This window comes from Crinia signifera, chromosome 1 (assembly GCF_055691185.1).
Source record: "Crinia signifera chromosome 1, ASM5569118v1, whole genome shotgun sequence".
NCBI lineage: Eukaryota > Metazoa > Chordata > Amphibia > Anura > Myobatrachidae > Crinia > Crinia signifera.
In genome coordinates this window covers 173,182,511-173,202,275 of record NC_139217.1, presented here as the reverse complement: position 1 = coordinate 173,202,275, position 19,765 = coordinate 173,182,511, and the positions used below count along the sequence as shown (strand labels likewise).

At 42.6% G+C, this 19,765-nt stretch overlaps 1 protein-coding gene across 1 annotated transcript in view; it reads left to right on the top strand.

The window, feature by feature from the left end:
- Positions 1-18,697, top strand: part of CHRNA6 (cholinergic receptor nicotinic alpha 6 subunit) — a 32,125-nt gene extending 13,428 nt beyond the window's left edge. Inside the window, exons 2-6 of the mRNA XM_083177319.1 lie at positions 7,034-7,173; positions 10,515-10,559; positions 12,785-12,894; positions 12,979-13,957; positions 16,140-18,697. Coding sequence (XP_083033445.1) covers positions 7,034-7,173; positions 10,515-10,559; positions 12,785-12,894; positions 12,979-13,957; positions 16,140-16,268 — 1,403 coding nt within the window. The 3' untranslated portion in view covers positions 16,269-18,697. The remainder of the gene's footprint in view (positions 1-7,033; positions 7,174-10,514; positions 10,560-12,784; positions 12,895-12,978; positions 13,958-16,139) is intronic.
- The last annotated feature ends 1,068 nt before the right edge of the window (positions 18,698-19,765 follow it).

Sequence of the window (19,765 nt, the reverse complement as noted above, 5' to 3'; positions counted from 1 at the left end):
TGCCCGACATTGTATACCGCCCTGTATGATTTATTGCCTGTATGTATTTTAATGTATAGATATAAACTTGTATATTAAAAATAATAGTATTCAGTGTTTCTTTTTCATGGCAATTGGCATGTGCTGAGCGATGTAGTGTAGTACAGATCACCCAGCAAACTTGCTCAGCACACAGCAATGCCCCTGCGATGTGTGCTGAGCAATCTGTCATAGCCAGTGTTCTCTGGTGAGAGAACACTGGCGATGATTGGTTTATTATGCAGGCTTGAATGATCTAGCCTGGGGATAGGGACACGCGGGACCGTGTATCGCCATTGCTATGGGACATACACTCTAAGCAATTTGTGCTCAATTTCTAAGCAATCTATCCAGATTGCTTAGAAAACAAGCTCAGAACTTTGGGGGCCCCATAGCAACATATTTCAGGGGCCCCTGTCCAAATCATTCTTGAGAGACACCTCTCCATAGCAGTTATTAATTTTATTCCCCATAATAGTGAATAGTTGATTCAGACCTGATTGCTGATGGGTGAATTTGCAGAGACCTGCGATCAGATAGCCACCATCCAGATTGTGTGAATTCTCGTCCCCTGCAAATCTGCAAATGGCGCGTGAAAATATCGTCCACATGCAGCTACCTGCAAATCCATAGCAACTCACAAACCAGAAAATGAATTGTCAACTGTGTGCAATCTGTGCGTAACCCCTACCCTTCCACAAGTGTGCGGTGGAAACAGGCTGATCAACTCCATAATGGACATCACATTCACTGACAACACTTTGGCACACCCGCGGTTTTCCTAATACTTCCAGAAAATGGACAGGTGACACTCACAAATGATGGCTTCCTGTAAATCAACTTGCAAATGGCTTGTGAATAGAGTAATCACTGACTGGTACTTCATCATCTTTGCGGTCACCACTACGCCAGTTACGTTACCTGCTACTTAACCACTATGTAAGGATTTTCGGCGAGGGAACCGCACCACCACCCTGGGTCCACGCCACCACCCTGGGTCCATGCCACCCTCCTGGATCCACGCCACGATCCTGTGTCCACGCCACCATTTATTACCTTTAGTAAAGTTGCGAAGCGAGCCACCGAGCCCGAAGCGTAGCGGTCGAAGCGAGCCCGCGAAGGGGATGATGATGCTTATCAGCACTGTTCCGTAGCGTAAGCGGTGGCCGCAAAGATGAGGCAGTACCACTGATTTTTGTTGATGTTTGGCCTTGCGCATGCACGCTAATATCAATACGCATGCACAGTTATTCCATAATCGATCACCATGTGAATTCTCACAGCAGAGATCAGGTCTGTGTAACACCATAAGTTCATTTTCTGAATGATGCCAGAATTATATTACATTATATTATGCCCCATAGTAGCGTACTAGTTTATTTTATATATCATCATGTAACATTGAAATACTTCCTTTTTTGGAGATGCTTTATATTCTGTATATTCAAGGGATGTCTCCAAATATTCCAAGGTGTGAGGTGCATATAAAAAAAATGAAAACAGAAAGAAAAATGTATATGGATACAGCTTTTGATAATAATTATTTTGTAGATGGTATCGCTTGGTCAGAATTGTTGTGACTGCGTACCCAACTCACATCTCAATGGTATATTATAAACACATCATGGTATCTTTATCTTTATGTATCTTTATATAGCTTTATACACATCCAATGGGGCATAATGGCTTCTTCGACTCCTATCAAGGTATCTTTTAAAAGTGGCCACTCAGATTGAAGATAAAATGCACTTTATTTATACAAAATATAAAAAAATGTAAAATAAGGGTATTGATCCAGAAAAAAACACTGGGAGATAAGGGTGCACGTTGTAGCTATGTTACAAATAAAAACCTTATCGATTGACATTTAGGGGGAAATTTACCAATATGAAAAACCTAGTTTTTCGTATTGGTATTTCCCCTACGACTGCATACGACTGTTTCAGTCGTATGCAAAGTCGTGTTCCGGAGGGGAATGTACAAAGCAGTCATATACGACTGCTTTGTAACCCATATATACGGCCGCTAATACGAATTCGTACAGGCAGTCTGCACGGATCAGTAGGCTGGGACTTGTGGTTCTACAAGTCCCAGCTTGCTGGGGAGGCTTGCTGGCACTTGTAGTGCCACAGTAAAAAACAATAGTTTAATCTTTTTTTTACACTTGAATCAGCCCGATGCCCACCACCCAGGGGCATCGGTGACAGCACCAGGCTTCAGCCTGGTCAGGCAAGTCCTGGAGGGGGGGACCCCTTTATTGGGGGGGTCCCCACTCCCCCAGGACCCCTGGCCAGGCTGACTGGTCGGTAGGGATGAATGCTTTGGCCGGGGGGACTTGTATAAAAAGTCTCCCCCCGGCTGTGGCATTACCCTGCTGGCTGGTTTTGCCTGGGGCTGGTTCTTAAAATACGGGGGACCCCTAGTCATTTTGTCCCCCGTATTTTGGGAACCAGCCCCAGAGCAGGAGCCTTGGGCTGGTTGTTAAAAATCGGGGAACCCCTATTTGTCGGGTTCCCTGATTTTTAATTACCGGCTCCAGGCTCTGTCAGCCTGGTGCTGGTTTCGGCTGTGGGGGGGACCCCACACCGTTTTTTAATTTATTTATTTTATTTTATTTATTTTTACACCGCAGCCTGCACGGATCTGACTGATCCGTGAAGGCTAAAACGAGAATACGACAGGAAAATGGTGTTCTATTTTTCTGCCGTATTTTCTATACGGCTGCTTAGTAAATCAGGAACCACCATTCTTTTGAATGGTGATTTCTGTCGTATCCTAACGATGGTGTAGACATCCTAGGGATGGAACATTCGTATTTGTATTTACAAATACGAATGTTCCATCCCTAGGACTACGAATTGTTGTATTTTGGGGATAGAAAATCCCGAAAATACAAATTCGTAAAAAAAAGGTGTATTTCTCCCTATGAATACACCTTTTTTCTACGAATCCATATTAGTAAATTTCCCCCTTAGGGTGAATTTTAATAGGATGAGAGATTCAGAAAGTAAGAGATTTGATAAGAAATCTCCAGTTTTTTTAAAGCGGCGATCATTTACACTGCAAAACCAAATCTCTCACTTTCTGAATCTCTCATCCTATTAAATTTCACCCATAACTTTTTCACAGATTTTTCCACCTCTCCATGCACTTAAGGGCCCTACACACATAGAGATTTGTGCCAGAGATTCATAATGGGAGATTTAGCATGAGAGATTTCAAATCTCTCACAGAAAGTGTTTCGGCGACTTCAGGGGAATTAATAAAAGTCTTCAAATTAAAATAATGGGTTGGAATAGAGCCTGGTGGAGTTTCATCTTCTTTGTCTATAATAGAAAAATAATTTTAAAAAAAATAATGGCATGCCCCCCTCCCCCTCCCCAAGCATGACCAACCCCGGGCTTTTAGAGTGGTCCCGGTTCCCAAAATACGGAGGACAAACTGAGTGGGGGTCCCCCCGTATTTTGGGGACGAGCACCAGGCTCTTGAATCGGCCATGGTTTCCCAAATACAGGGGACAAAATGAATAGGGGTCCCCGTATTTTGGGGACCAGCACCAGGATCCACTAGCAGGGGGTGTAATTCCATAGCCAGGGGACACGCTTGGTGGAGTCCCGTGGCCCAAGCATTACCACCCTAACTAGTCAGACCAGGCCGGAGTTTTTGGGGAGGTGGAGACCCCCCCAAATAAAGGGGTCCCCCCTCTTTAGGGCACCCCAGGCCTGGGCTGAAGCCCAGGGCTATCCCCTGCACCCCTGGGCGGTGGTTGCAGGGTTGATAGCTTGTTTAAACAGTAATATTGTCTTTTACAGTAGGACTACAGGTCCCAGCAAGTCTGCCCCACATGCTGGTACTTGGGAGAACCACAGGTACCAGCATGTGGGGCATTAAAGGCCCGCTGGTACCTATAGCCCCCTGTAAAGGAAATATTAATATAAAAACACAAACACAGGTTTTTAAATATTTTATTTAATAAAAACACAAACACAGGTTTTTACAAATTTTATTTACTGCATCTTGTCTTCACCCGGGGGGGGGGGGGGCTGCCCCTCCCAGGGAATCTGCGGAGTCTTCACCTGGGGCCTTTTAAGCTCTTTTGCATGGCCGCTGCTTCCCAGGGCTTCAGCCTCTTCATCTGTGTTCTTCACCTGGGGCGGCAGCCTTTTCAGCTCTTTTGCATGGCCGCTGCCTTCCAGGACTGTTTCTTCTGGAGCTCTTCTCTGCTCTGCCTCCTGTCTCGAGCTGGCTAATATAGCCAGCTCTAGGGGGCGAGGCAATGACAGCGAGCCGTGATTGGCTGGCCATGGCCATTTTGAAGGGTTTTTTTACTTTTCCCACTGCCACGCTGCCGCCGATGGATGAGGGGTACTAAAACGCCACCCCTGTGGACCCGGACCGGACAGCTGCCGCCGAGTGGTGAGGCGTGCAGATGGGGTTCGTGGTGGTGCTGCGGGTGGGGGGGGGGGGGGATCGGTGCTTCCGCTGGTGGAGGAGGGGACTCAGGGGTGCCGGCGGGTGCAGAAGGGGGGTTCTCCGGCGTCCTCAGGGCAGGTTCTGGGGCAGGTTCTTCAGCATCCTCAATCGCTTTGCCCTGCTCATCTGCCCGCGGCCACACATGCGGGAGAAGAGCAGGAGCTTCTCAGTGACTTACTGATTTAGTCAAATCTCTCAGAAAATGCCTGAATGTCAGCAAGTGTGTAGTGCTCATTATAGTAGATGCACTTTTAGATTGCACAATGCTACACCTTGAAGTGCACTTGGCAGACCATTCAGGCACACCACAACAGAACTATAGTACTGCACTATACATTTATTATGCTTCATAAGTGATCTTTATAGAGAACATTGCTTTCTTCATTTTTACATTCTTACCTCATGTGATTCAAAATAAATATAATGGACATTTCTTTACAATACAAAGACATGATATTTATTGTACAGTTTATATTTCCAGCATTGCATCCACTGGATTTATTTGCCTCAGGTTGTTATGATTGCTAATATAAGACATATACTAGACAGAAAGCATTTGGAATATGTGTATTGTGCCCTTAACTGTGGTAAGCGTCTTTAAGTATTGCGCTATTTCCATATTGTATTTTAATGTCGTTTTAAAAGAATTATGTTTTCTGGTGTGATTTATATTGTGTGCACCACTATAGTGCCTCCATTTCATATTATGCCCCATTACAGTGCCACAGTTCTTATTACATAACATTATAGTGCCCCCCCCACAACAATGAGATCAGATTAGTAAGCATAACAGTGCCCCCCTAATTATATTATACTTTTTCCAATTGCAGTGATGAAGGGGCGCTTATCATTATTATTAATATTTAATCATCTTGGAATTATAGAATTTTAGAGGCTATCAAAGGATGCTAAAGAGGAAATGGGAAAATGGCAGTTGAATACTTGGTAGTACAGAAAAAGGAGAGCGGAAAGTGGGAGGTCATACTACAACTCTATAGGTCCAGTGGTGTATTTATAATGGCTGCACCCATTTTTGCAATACTTATCCTCTGGAGTTCAGTGACGGCAGCAGCACTGCGGAAATCACCGGAATAATGGCCATTGTGCCATTTTTCCGACAATCTGCATATACGCAGTGGAGTCTGAGCTCTGTAGTGCTCCGATTCCACAACGTTTCAATGCAGAAATAGCAGGAAAGATTGCCACTTTGCCATTTTTCCGGAGATCTGCGCATGCATAATAATAGGGTCTGAGCGCTCCCCTATTCCCTGGTAGAAAGGAGGAGGGTGCACATGGGCCTCTTCTTCGCTTAAAACTCCCCTGTATAGGTCACTTGCATGTCATTACCTTGGGTACTGTATATACAGTAGTTCTGAAGTGCCTAAGAATAATTAACATAGTTATTAATAAAATAATTTACATAATTAAGCTAATATGATTTATTGGTTGCAAACCAAGGTTGTCAGGAAAGACTTCAAGAGCTGAACCTGTAAAGAGGAGAGAAGAGATTGAGAAGATATTATAGAAACATTCAAATAAACACTATTAACAGAGTTCAGGAGTAAGTGATCTGTACATACTGTAGGAACACTTTGTACTTGTAGTGAAGAACCCCGTTCGGTAACACTAACATAAGAACATAAGGAAGAACATTGTCATTGGAATAGTCATTGATCTATGCAAAAGCCATCTAGTAGGTTGTGTAGAGACTGATATGAGGTCATTAAATTCTACCTGGTGTGCCTCCGGAATGGTCACAATTAAGCTGTGTACACACGCTTCAATTTTTCCCTGTTTTCGATTCGATTTTGCTTATAGAAACAAAATCAAATCGAAACCTAATCGAAATCGAATGGTTTTTAGGACACTTTCGACTGGCATTCGATTTGATGCACACTCCCATTTTCTCTATATCGAAAAGAAAAATAGACTGTGCAGCCAAGGAAATATCGAATACCATCCAGTAAATCGAATGTGTACACTGTGAAATTGATATCGAATCAAATGTAAAAGAACAGATCTAATGGAAAGATCTAATGCCAAATCTAATAGAAAATTGAATCTAACATTGAAGTATGTGTACACAGCTTTACACTCCTTAGCAATGTAGCTTTGCTGATTTTAACTCACATTCTATAGACTGTGTGTGCAAGAAAGTTTTCCCAATAGGGGATGATTGCAGGAGTTACGGTATGAGGTTCAGCTGTGTATATTAGTGGTAATTACAAAAAGTATACACTGACATTTTTTTCCACACCTCAGTGTGGTGGAAGCAATAAAACAGTAGCTGGTTACTACACTGTTATTTTTTTATTGTTTTGTACCTGTATGAATTGAATCAAACCTATACAATAAAAGAACTACTATAGCACTATACATTACAATAATTCCTACAGCTTTTATAGCAAATGATTTATTGAATATTTCGACAATAGAAAATATTTGCAATGCTTTAGAACATTTTTTCTGCTATTAAATTCTATGATTTGTAAGAAATGAAATATCTGTTTTGACTCAGAAACTCTCACTATGCTGTTCTCAGGTTCCTCGCAGTGTGAGATGGAAGAGAGACTCTTCCGCAAGCTCTTTGCTCATTACAATCAGTACATACGGCCAGTAGAAAATGTCTCTGATCCTGTTATGGTACAGTTTGAGGCTGCTATAACTCAACTTGTTAATGTGGTAAGTCACCTATTTTCTTTTCAAACAATGTCAATTAATTTGATATGGATCTATCATCCCAATTCCATGTTATTTAATTAATTCATATACTATGTAACTGCTCTTATCATCAACAGATTATAAAAAAAAAATAGTTGTATGTGTTTTCATAAGGGAAGAAGCACACCCTTTTTACTTGCCTTAAAATGTAATTGTTAAGAACTCATTAAATAAGTGCTGACACACACACACACACACACACACAGGACACTCAGTTTAATGGATTTAACTTCTCCTTGGCAATGAGCATGTCTTTCCCCTTGGCAACAAGCATGTATTCCCCCTTGGCATCGAGTATGAAGCCCCTGGCATCAAGCAAGAATCCCCTAGCAATGAGCATGTAGGTAAGCGGCACTTATGTATCAAATATGTAATGGGCATCAGTGTGTGTGTGTTATAATGTATGATGGGCATCATGGTGTGTAGTACAATGTGTAATGGGCATCACGGTGTGTAGCACAATGTGTAATGGGCATATCGGTGTATGGCACAATGAGTAATGGGCATTACAGTGTGTGGCACAACGTGTAATGTATAGGGTGTCTATGGGCTCTAGCTGGTGAAGTGTGTCTAAGGGGCATTACTGTGTGGTGTAATGTGAATTGGTTCTATTATGTAGTCATGCCCTTCATTTTTGATGCGCGCTGGAGGCGTGTGGTGACGCTATCATTGCCTATCAGTTGATACTCCACCCACATTGTAGATCCACCTACAACAAGGGGTGCTAAAATCTATACTTGTTTACCAAAAACATTAGGCATGGGCTGGCCCTGAGCTCCACCCACATTGTAGCTCCACCCACAACGAGGGTTGCTAAAATCTATATTTGCTTACCAAAAAATTAGGCTTGAGCCGGCCCTGAGCCCACCACTCTCTCTACCCGGCTTTACATTGTATGTGGCTCAGGATGGCGGCTGTCTTACTGGAGCTGCAGCATTTCACTCCCCCTTGGCAACAAGCAATTCACTCCCCCTTGGTAACAAGCAATTCAATCCCCCTTGACAATGAGCAATTCACTCCCAGTTGGCAACAAGCATGTATTCCCCCTTGGCAATGAGCATTAAGACCCATTGGCATCAAGCATGAAGCCCCTTACATCGAGCATGAATCCCCACAGCATGTAGGTAAGCGGTACTTACTGTATGTGTTAAATATGTAATGGGCATTACGGTTTGTTATATAGTATGTAATGGGCATCATGATGTGTGGTACAATATGTAATGGGCATTACCATTGTAAAGTGCAACAGAATCTGCTGCGCTATATAAGAAACTGGAAATAAATAAATAAATTATGGTGTGTGGCCTTATGTATAATTGACATTAACCCCTTCCCGACACATGACGTATATATACGTCATGTGTCGGTTGCGGGGGAATCAAGCCAGCTCACGGAGTGAGCTGGCTTGAAAGAGAGCAGGTAATGGCTGTATATTACAGCCAGGCACCTGCTCTCACGGCCACGAGCGGCGAGTTCGCCGATCGTGGCCGTTTAACCCTTTAAGCACCGCGGGCAAAGCGCCCGCAGTGCTTAAATAGCTGATCGGAGGGGGGGTGCCCCCCTCCGGCGCCGATCGGGGCCCCCCGCGGCGAGATCGGAGGGTGCCGATCGGTTGCCATGGTAGCCAGGGGTCTAATGTAGACCCCTGTGCTGGCCGTGTCAGTATTCCTATTACATCCTGCCTGAGGCAGGATGTAATAGAAAGTGCTGAAAATCTCTATGTTCAGCCATAGAGCTCTATGGCTGAACCTAGTACAGGCGATCGCGCCCCCTAGTGGTCAAGTACACTAGGGGGCCTTGTAGTAAAAGTAAAAAAAAATAAAAAAATAAGTTTAAAAATAAAAAAAAATAAAAAAATATTAAAAGTTCAAATCACCCCCCTTTCCCCATTTCACAAATAAAAATAAATAAAAAATAAAAAAAATAAACATATTTGGTATCGCCGCGTTCCTAAAAGTCCGATCTATTAAAATTTAACATTAGTTATCCCGCACGGTTAAAGGCGTAAACGGAAAATAATTCCCAACGCCAAAACTACGTTTTTTGGTCGCATCGCGTACCCAAAAAAAAATAACTAAAAGAGATCAGAAAGTCGCCCATATCCCATAATGGTATTAATTAAAAAGTACACTTCAGCCCGCAAAAAATGAGCCCTCACCCAGGTCCGTAGGTGGAAAAATAAAAAAGTTATAAGCCGCAGAACATGGCGACGCGACGCAAATTCGAAAAACCGTAAAAGTTGCTATTTTTTTTTTTAGTGGTAAAACATAACGAAAACTATATAAGTTTGGTATCACCAGAATCGTAACGACCCATAGAATAAAGATAACCCATCATTTTAAACGAACTATGAACTCCCAAAAAAACGTAACCAGCGCAAAATTGTGCAATGGCGTTTTTTTTTTTTTTTACCCCACATTGAATTATTTCCTGATTCCCCAGAATATTATACGGTATAGTAAATGGTACCATTACAAAGTACAACTTGTCCCGCAAAAAAAAAGCCCTCATGTGTCTATATAGCTGGAAAATTAAAAAAGTTACGCTTATTTGAACGCAAAGAGGAAAAAAAAAAAAAAATTACCATAAAAGGCAATGTCGGGAAGGGGTTAAGGTGTGTAGCTTTATGTGTATTAGGTATTACAGCGTTTGCTAAAATGTTTAATGGGCATTACTGCGTGTGGTATAATGTGTAATACCACGCCCCCTTTTTGTAATGCCACACCTCCTTTCACCTACGTGAGGCTGGGACCAACCATTACCATATTTCTAGATTTGCCAGTGTACATAAGGTACATTTTACAATTGTCAAAATAGTGGTAAACAAGATTCAATTCAGCATATTTACTGATGCCCTGATGGGTCAAAAATGTAAAACATGGTATCCATGGTCTGTTCAGCATTTCTTAAACTGCATTTGTTAAAATTATCTGTAGATCACTACTCTGACAAGCATGGTAATGCAGCACACGCCAAGCTGCCTGCCTGCATATTTGTACTCTAAGCAGGGATGGAAAAGACTGGAATCAATTTAGTAGAGCCACACTTACAATGTCAACAAGCAGAAAGGGGTCCTATGCTAACTACAACTGCAGTACATCCATAATGTATAAATGTAAAAAAATTGAAAAATGGGCATTATTCCTTTAAAGTTGAAGTTCAGCCATCTAGTTTTACACAAAATAATAAAAAAAACTGTTTTGTGTTTTGGTTTACTTTTAAACAAAACAGCAAGACTATTTAAATATTTGGACACACATAAACATACATACAATTTTGAATATATCTTTCTTGTTTTAAAGGATGAAGTCAATCAAATCTTGGAGACAAACTTGTGGCTTCGCCATGTAAGTACCAGAGTATTGTGGTTATACAATTAAAGCGTGTTTTTACTGTGTGGTAAATGACTATTATTGGGCACAAGGCTTAATACATCTGCCCCTATAAATGTAATTACTATATCTTATTTTTTCTGAATATTGACACCAATATTATCAATTGCGTATCTAGGTCAGCTGACCCTGGTTTAAAATCTGAACAAGAACCCACATAACCTTTCTGTATCCCCTGAATAATCTAATGCATCTTTAAGTCAGTACTTAAAGCCCATACACACTATGGGATTTTTAGCTGAAAATTGCCTAGTGTGTATGCCCCAGCGACTGCCGACTAGCAATGAGGCATGCTCCCGCATCATCACTATCGAGGTGGGCCATCTGCTGGTTTTACCTGTGCATCTAGCAATTATTGCTGGTTTTTCAGCCATCATCACTAGGTGTGTACGTCCGCCGGGCTGAAAGATGAGAGACTTTCAGCCCGGATGACCGCCCGTTCCCTCCCCCTGCTTATCCTAACCCTGCCCTGCTCCAATGCTGCTTGACTCGCCTCCAACACTGCATGACTTCCCCTCCGCTTCCCCGCCTGGCCACACAGCCCCGTGGGATGCCCTGACCCCTGGCTGACTGGCCGCTTCCTCCCCCTGCTCCACTGTATGGAGCATAGATAAACATACACCACTGTCCACCAATGAATTAGTCTTAAGGCAGTAATGTATACATTGCTGACACATTCCAGCAAAGTATATATTTTTGGCACCACTGGCCACCAATGTCACCTATAAGCCAGTTATATATACAGTACATTGCTGGCACATACCAGCCATGTATACGTTACCACCGGTACTGGCCACCAATATATATTTTATTTAGGGTTACCACCCATCTAGGATGACTCCGGACAGCCTGGTGTCCAGACGGGTGTGGATCCTGGACTATAGAATGTCTGGAAACAGGCAGAGTCTGACAGCAGTGCTAACATTAGTAACTCTCTGTGCCGCTGGGAGAGATAGCCGGCCCGACGAGCAAGTCTGCAGTTATTTTGCCGTCTGTGCAGCATTTTTGGCCCGGTTGTCTGGATGCCGCTCTTACTGCTATTAAACTCCCCCATGGCAATGAGTACTTGACTCCCCATGGCATCTAGCATGAAGGTCCTGGCATCTAGCATGAAGGCCCTGGCATCTAGCATGAAGCCTCTGGCATTGAGCAAGTAACCCCAGCAATTAATATGTAGGTAAGTGGGACTAATGTGGCATGATATGTAATAGCCATTATGGTGTGTGTGGTATAATATGAAATGGCCATCACAGCGTGTGGCATTATGTGTAATATGCATCACGGTGTGTGGTATAATGTGGAATGGGCATCATGATGTGTGGCATAATGGGAAATGGCCATTACAATGTGTGGAATAATGTGTAATTGACATTACAGTGTGTAAAATCAAGAATAGAATTTTAGCAAAGGTTAAAAAACCATGATAAGGCGAGTCAAGGGGCAGGGCTGGGGGTGGGTCAATGAGTGGGCTGGGGGCGGGTAAAGGAGTGGGCTGGGGGTGGGTCAAAGAGTGAGCCACTGTCTGAGAATCTCTCAACACAAAGGTGGTAACCCTAATTTTATTATGGCAGCAGTCTATACATTTCTTCCTACGTGCCGAATAGTCAAATTTCCCCGAGCGGGGTGGCGTTTACCTGATCCCTGGGCTCCAAATATATGCATAGGCCAATGATCAGTTCTGAATTAGGCCCCAAGAACAGAAATGCACTGAATCAAATGGCCCCTGCTCCCTCCCTTGGAATTCCAACCTAGCCCATTATGTAAATAGCCTTTTAATGAAAAATTTTCACCAAAGTCTTTCGCCTCCTGAAAATCTCTTGCTCTTTGGTAAAATTGCTCAGTGTGTATGCACTACTTTGGTGACAGATATATCTAATCAGAGATTTTAGCAAAAGTCTTTTGAAATGAAAATCTCCTAGTGTGTATGGGCCTTTAGTTGGCTTGGCAATGAAGGCAAGACCCCTTTTCATAAATGAATCTGTTGCATTACTCATGGATGCTACTAATACCCACTAACATTTACTCAGAGGCTTAAGATCCACATATAGCATCTACCCAGAAGAGGAGGTTTGGTTACATTATGCATAACTAGTAATAGCTATTTCATTACAGATGCTTACAGCAATATGATTTCTATCAAGTTCAAATAAAAACATTGTTTGAATTGCTTTATTTTGTAGATTTGGAATGATTACAAGCTGCAGTGGAATCCTGTGGACTTTGATGGCATTGAATTTATGCGTGTCCCAGCAGACAAAATTTGGAAACCTGATATTGTTTTATATAATAAGTATGTCATCAACTTTAATTGCTATATCCCTGTGTTTTTAAAATAAGACACCATCCTCATTTCCACAATGTTTTCTTTCTGCAGTGCTGTCGGAGACTTTCAAGTGGAAGGAAAGACAAAGGCCTTACTTAAATATAATGGCTTAATAAACTGGGCTCCACCAGCAATATTCAAAAGCTCATGCCCAATGGATATAACTTTTTTTCCATTTGACCATCAAAATTGTTCATTGAAGTTCGGGTCTTGGTCTTATGATAAGGCCAAAATAGATCTTTCCATCGTTGGGTCAAAAGTTGACATGAAAGATTTTTGGGAAAACAATGAATGGGAAATAATAGATGCTTCCGGGTACAAACATGATATCAAGTACAATTGTTGTGAAGAGATCTACACAGATATCACCTATTCTTTTTACATCAGAAGACTGCCCATGTTCTACACCGTTAATCTTATTATGCCCTGCTTATTCATTTCATTTTTAACTGTGCTGGTCTTCTACCTTCCATCAGACTGTGCGGAAAAGGTCACACTTTGCATATCAGTGTTGCTTTCCTTGACTGTATTTTTGTTGGTAATCACTGAAACTATTCCATCTACGTCTCTTGTAATTCCACTGGTCGGAGAATATCTTTTATTTACTATGATATTTGTAACTTTGTCTATAGTGGTCACAGTATTTGTGCTCAATATCCACTACCGCACTAGAACAACGCATAAAATGCCTGGGTGGGTAAAAGATGTCTTCTTGAAACATCTGCCTAAATTGCTCATGATGAGAAAGACTGTGGGGAAGAGAGATCGGCCTGGTTCCAAACGAACCAAGAAGAGAACTTGCAGTAAGACAGCAAAACTATCAAACTCCCAGTGCAGAGATGTAGAAGTGTTTGAAGAGGAGACATATTATCATTGCATGAAATCAAGGGAACGGAGCGCCAGAAGCCGCAGATTACAGCAACGGGAAGCTTGTAATGCAGCTGAACAATCTCCTGGTGAAATGAAAGATGTTGTCGATAGTATTCAGTTTATGGCAGAAAACATCAAAGATCATAACGAAAGGAAGGAGGTAAACATTATATTGATTATAACAATTTTATGCCCTGTAAACACTAGCCGATATGCTCCATGAGCGATATCGGCAGTATTTTCCTTTGAACTCACAGGCAAACAATATTGAGTTTACTGATGTCATCCAACCCTAGCTGACAACATGCCTCGTTGATGATATAATCAACATTACGCAAGCTGTGCAGAAGGGCTAAAATGAGCAATATCTTTTAAAAAATTGTCTAGTTTGTATGAGGCTGAAAAGCCCCATACACACTAGGTGACCTTGGCTGCGGCCGATATAGTTAGTATTGGCCAATATTGAATGTACTTAACGATATCGGTAAACAATATTGTTCAGTGATGTCACTGGGACATTTGTAGGGTATGGGTCATTGGTTTGACCAATATTAGATCGACATGCATTGGTTGGCTAAGGTGGACAGGGGTGTAAGGTCATCACAAGCATTAGGTTGACAATGGCTTTTCGGATGGCTGCACTTCTGGCATGGGAATGACGCCTATGAGTGCAGATGCAAAAATAATGGATGTCTATGAAAGACTATATTGAAATGAATTAGCTCTTTTATGGACATAGAACCTGATTCAGAGTTGATCGCAAGAGCCACATGTTTCTCAAATGGGTAAAACCATGCTGCACTGCAAGTGGGGAAAATTTAACATGGCCATGGGCAGAGAGAGAGTTAGATTTGCGTGGGGTGTGTTTAAAGTGAAATGTAAATTGCAGTGTAAAAATAAAGCAGACAGTATTTACCCTGCACAAAATCAAAATTATTAGTATCATTATTGTTGATTTATATGGCAACACAAGGGTTTCACAGCACCTAACAAAATGCATAAACAAATGATCAAAACAACAAAACAGCGACATACAGTACAAAACAATGATATGTTCATTGTTGCACAAGGGGAAAACAAACATCAGGCTGGCACGAATTGAGGGTTAATTTCCATTGTAGGAATTATGAAGTAGAAGATAATCTAATTAAAAGTAGGAAAAGCACTTGAGGGGAGAGGGCCCTGCTCGTGAGAGCTTACATTTTGAAGGGGAGTGGCAGATGGGTGAAATGGATGGGGTAGAAGTGAGCATGGAGCAGCGGGTTGGGATTAGAGATGGCTGAGCTTAATAAAGAAGTGGGTCTTGTGAGCCTATCTTAAGTTTTGTAGAGAGGTGGAGAGTCTGATAGGCAGAGGTAGAAAATTTGGGCACACCACAGCCAAAATCTTGGAGGCAGGAATACCTGGAAGTAATCAATTGACAAGAGAGGCGGCATGCATTTGTGGAGCGAAGAGGCCAAGGTCAAGGAAAATATTGGCTGCTAGATTTGGACTCATAGAGGTTATTGCAAACTTTTATGTGGGTAGTTTCCGAATGGAGTGGAAAGGACAGAAGCCAGACTGATATTGGTCAAGCAGCAAGTGGGAACAGATTGAAAAGTAATGCCTCCATTTGAATAGAGAGTTTATCCTCCATGTTATGCACTATTCACTTTTCAATGTAGTCCCCATTTCTTTTCATGCACGTGCACCAACACTTGACGAGTCGGTGAAACCTGTAGGAGAAGAAAGCTGGTGGTTGCTGTCGACACCACGACTGAATGGCAGCTTTCACCTCATCATCAGAGTTGAAGTGTTGACCCTTAAGGTGCTCTTTCATCTTTGGGAAGAGGTGAAAGTCACAGGGCACAAGGTCCGTGCTGCAGAACCTTCTTGAACTACAGGCACTGCAACCCTCTTCCCAAAGATGAAAGATTACCTTGAAGGTCAACATAGAGAGAAAGACATAACCACGCGCATGGACACTCCTGATGCGCCTAGTTGCCCCACAAAGATTTTTTTTTTGCATATACTGTAATGTCATCTTAATTTTTGCAGTTGTGGCTAAGATACACATACATGCTGGTGAGCACACACACACATTCTAGCAAACTATTGTACATATACCTACAATGAACATTGCTATATATGTTTAATTGTATAAAATATTGGTACCGTTTTTATTCAATAATAGCCATAAATAGAAGTCGATGTTACCTAATTGTTTGTGTATATATATATATAATTGAACTAATTAAATTACTTAAGTGTCCATGTTTTATTTTAGACATTGTCTTTGAAATACAAATACATGATCACAAACTAGAAAAAAATTCATCACTTTTTATTTTGTATTGTTTTAGGAAGAAGATGACTGGAAGTATGTTGCTATGGTGATTGATAGAGTCTTTCTCTGGGTGTTCATTATCCTGTGTGTATTAGGGACCACTGGTTTGTTTATGCAGCCTATGATTGATGGGAATAAAACATAAGACTTTAATATAAGGACTTTTTACATTATTATAGAAAACCTAAGGACACTACTAATCATACAAACTCACAGATGTTTATTTCATTAAGTCCATGTACATTCACTCCTAGTAACAGAAGAAAAGAGAGTGCACTGACATAGAGTATAATAAATGACAAATACAGATCCACCAAATATGAAATAGAATGTGTAGTAAAGAGTACATTGATATCCAGGTGTTATGTCCTTATGCTGAGCACTGTTAGTTGGGTCCACCATCGGGTGTTACAAGAGGAGGAATAATTAGTGGCTTTATTGGATAGTTTAAAATTGACCCTGTCCAATCCCTCTGAAAGACACAGAGATAAATAAGAGAGGAACCCCCGAAACTCAAAAGTATGTGGCTATTCTAGTAGGTTATGGAAGTGTATTGATCAGCGGCGGCTCATACCTTATTGGAGGAGGGGGGCTGCCTCTGGCCGCAGCGGGGGTGCCGCGATTCAGGTCGTCACTACTGCTTCTGCCTCCTCTCCTCTCCCGCACCTGTGCTTGTGATGATGACTCTGAGTGCCAGGCGCCGGGACTGGCGCATGCGCAGTACACGCCTGTACCGCGCATGCAGCCAACTTCTATGGGCTGCTTGGGCAACAGCCCATAGAAGCAATCTTTGGTCCCGGCGCCTGTACAATGTAAGTTACAGTCACCGGGACCAGTGCGTGCGCAGTACCTATCTGCCGTTTTTGGCAGCCCACACAAAGGCGTCCCGGATGGAGGGAACACCTCCCAATGGGACTGCCTTTGTGACTGGCAGGTTGGCATTTCTAATTGGAAATCACTGCCAGTCACAGTGAAGCCAGTGCAGTCTCACAGACTGCATCTGTCTTCACTACAGTGGCGGATTTTACCTGGGGGGGCTGCAGCCCTGCATCCCATAAGTAAAAACCGCCACTGGTATTGATTCAAGTTCAAGTAGCGTCCAGTCAGCAGGGAGACTAAGTATACCGTAAGCATACCTCCCAACTGTCCCGCTTATCGCGGGAACGTCCCAATATTTTGGGACATTCCCGCATCCCTCCCGCCACCGGCAGTGTCCCGCGGTGGGGGGGGGGCAGTTGGGAGTCCCCCCTGTCGTCCGTGAATAGACGTTGTGCGCATGCGCACAGCGTCTATTCTTGCAGGCAGAGGGGCTGGGGGCTGGCCAGCAGCTCACAGAGCTGGTGGGCATGCCCCCACCGCGGCGCAAAATGGGGGCATGGCCTCACGTGAGTGCCATGAGTATAGGCCACGCCCCCTTTCAGAGAGGTCACGCCCCCAAAAATTCACCGCTCGCCTTCGGCGCGCACCCTGTCCCGCCACCGGGGTCCCGGATGTTGGGAGGTATGCGTAAGTAAAGTTTGAGCTGTGGTTAAGTTCAAGTTCACCCTGTATATTAGATCAGTGGTGTTTTTCTGAGCAGAGGATAATAACTACAGCCAAGTCAAGCTCGGAGAAGAAGATTGGTGAAATCCATGCAGAGCTACAAAGAAATGAAACACATATACAGGATGACGGGACTAGTGTCAGGTCAACCGACTGAATGAGCAATACTGGGAGTTTGACTATAATAATCAAAGTTCTTGTAGCAAATGTAATATACCTGTGCAAGCATAAAGTGTCATGGGGTACATTAATGATGTGGACGCAACCTGACAGTGGGATACCTGGGGAACTGCTACATACAGTAGGACAATGTAAAGAACAGAAGTGAGTGTGATTATAGCACAGATGTGTATTAGCTGTTGTGCAACACATAAAAGACACTGTAATATTTCTGGCAACTACTAAGCAACTAAGTACTGTATGTGCAATGTTTAATAAAACAATGGACTTTATTGAAAGATGGTCTAGCATTTATTGCAAAACCTGTGACCTGCAGTCATGTAGTCGTGATTGTTTACTATTATCCAGATTTTAGATTTAAATGTACAAGGGTCCTTTCCTAATTATAACTCACAGTGATGTGGGCTAGCCTGGTGGTACAGGATGCTAGGGATGTGGGCTAACCTGGTGGAAAAGGAAGTAAGGGGCAGAAAAAACTGTTTGGTTTTTATCACTGGCCAAACAGCTCCTCCCTGTGAAGTTACAGGCTTGGTTTGAAAAATGACAGGTGGGAACTGATTGGTCGGTGATAAAAACCAGACACTTTATCACTTCACCTAGCTTAATAAATCTACCCCAAAGTGAGATGCCAGCATTACATTATATCTAGTACAGTGTGGGAGGAGCTATACAGTGGTGGTTGTCAGCTGCCAGGAGTTTTGTATAAAACATTTATAATTAGAGTATTTGTATAAGATAATTAACAAATGGCGCTCAGCAGATATACACAATCATGTGTCCAGAAATATGAGAATCTTAGTGCTGATCAACACCAATGTACAGGTAGGTGTTAATTTATGAGGTAGGCCATCCCTAGGTAAAATAATACTGGTTCTGTCCTTACCCCCCCCCCCCCCCACACACACACACACACACACTCACACACACACATGATGAATAACTGTATACCGTGTATGTGCTCTTAATGTCAATATGAGAATACTGTCATATGATTGGAGCTAAGTAGCATCTACTTGCCTCTAGGACTTAATTTTCTTTGTATCCTATGACCAGTATATAACCACAAATACACATCTGTTTTCCAGCTGTCCTGAGTGCAGTACATATATAGTAAGAGGTCAATGTGAATCTAAGATTACCATGGTTCACCAAGAATTAAGGTGTCCAGGTGTCTGTGCAGTAAGGAGGTGGAAGAAACGTAACCTCCAGACTTTTTTCAGCTGTCTGAATACCTGTCTCCCGCTGTTACCTGCTCCCTGGTTATTTCATCTGCTGCCAGAGACTTCTGCTATTACCATCTCCAGCATGCTTAACTGTCTTCTGTGCCTAGTCCAGAAATACCTTGCATAGGATCTGGCTAACACCGGCTCCCAGGCCGACTCTGCTACCATCGGCATCCAATTGAACTCTCACTACATAAAACCATCTATATTCCATTTTCCAGTACCCTCCACTTGCCCACCAGAGTCACTGCTGGGAACACAGCAAGTCCAGATCCTGACAGTTTGTTCAAGGCCGATGGACTGGGCACAAGACTATAGAGTGAGGCCAGTGGCTCTACAGAGTCTACAGGATGTTAAGTCTCATGTTGAGATACAGGAAGCTATTCAGCAGCAAGTCATAAGATATCTTCAGGAAGTGTCAACTTGATTAGATGGCTTGCAGCAATCCGTAACAACACCAACTCGTGCAGTATCTACTCCTCCTGCTGCCATGTCCTCCGCTTCTGCCTCTCATCTGCACCTCCCACTACCAAACAAATATCATGGCAGTCCCAAAGTATGTAGAGGATTTATAAATCAGTGCAAGATATGCTTTGAATTATTGCCACAGAGTTTTCCTTCTGCCAGAGCCCAGATTATCTATATTATCTCTCTACTATCTGGTTCTGCATTGGGTTTCACCCCTGTGGGAAAGATC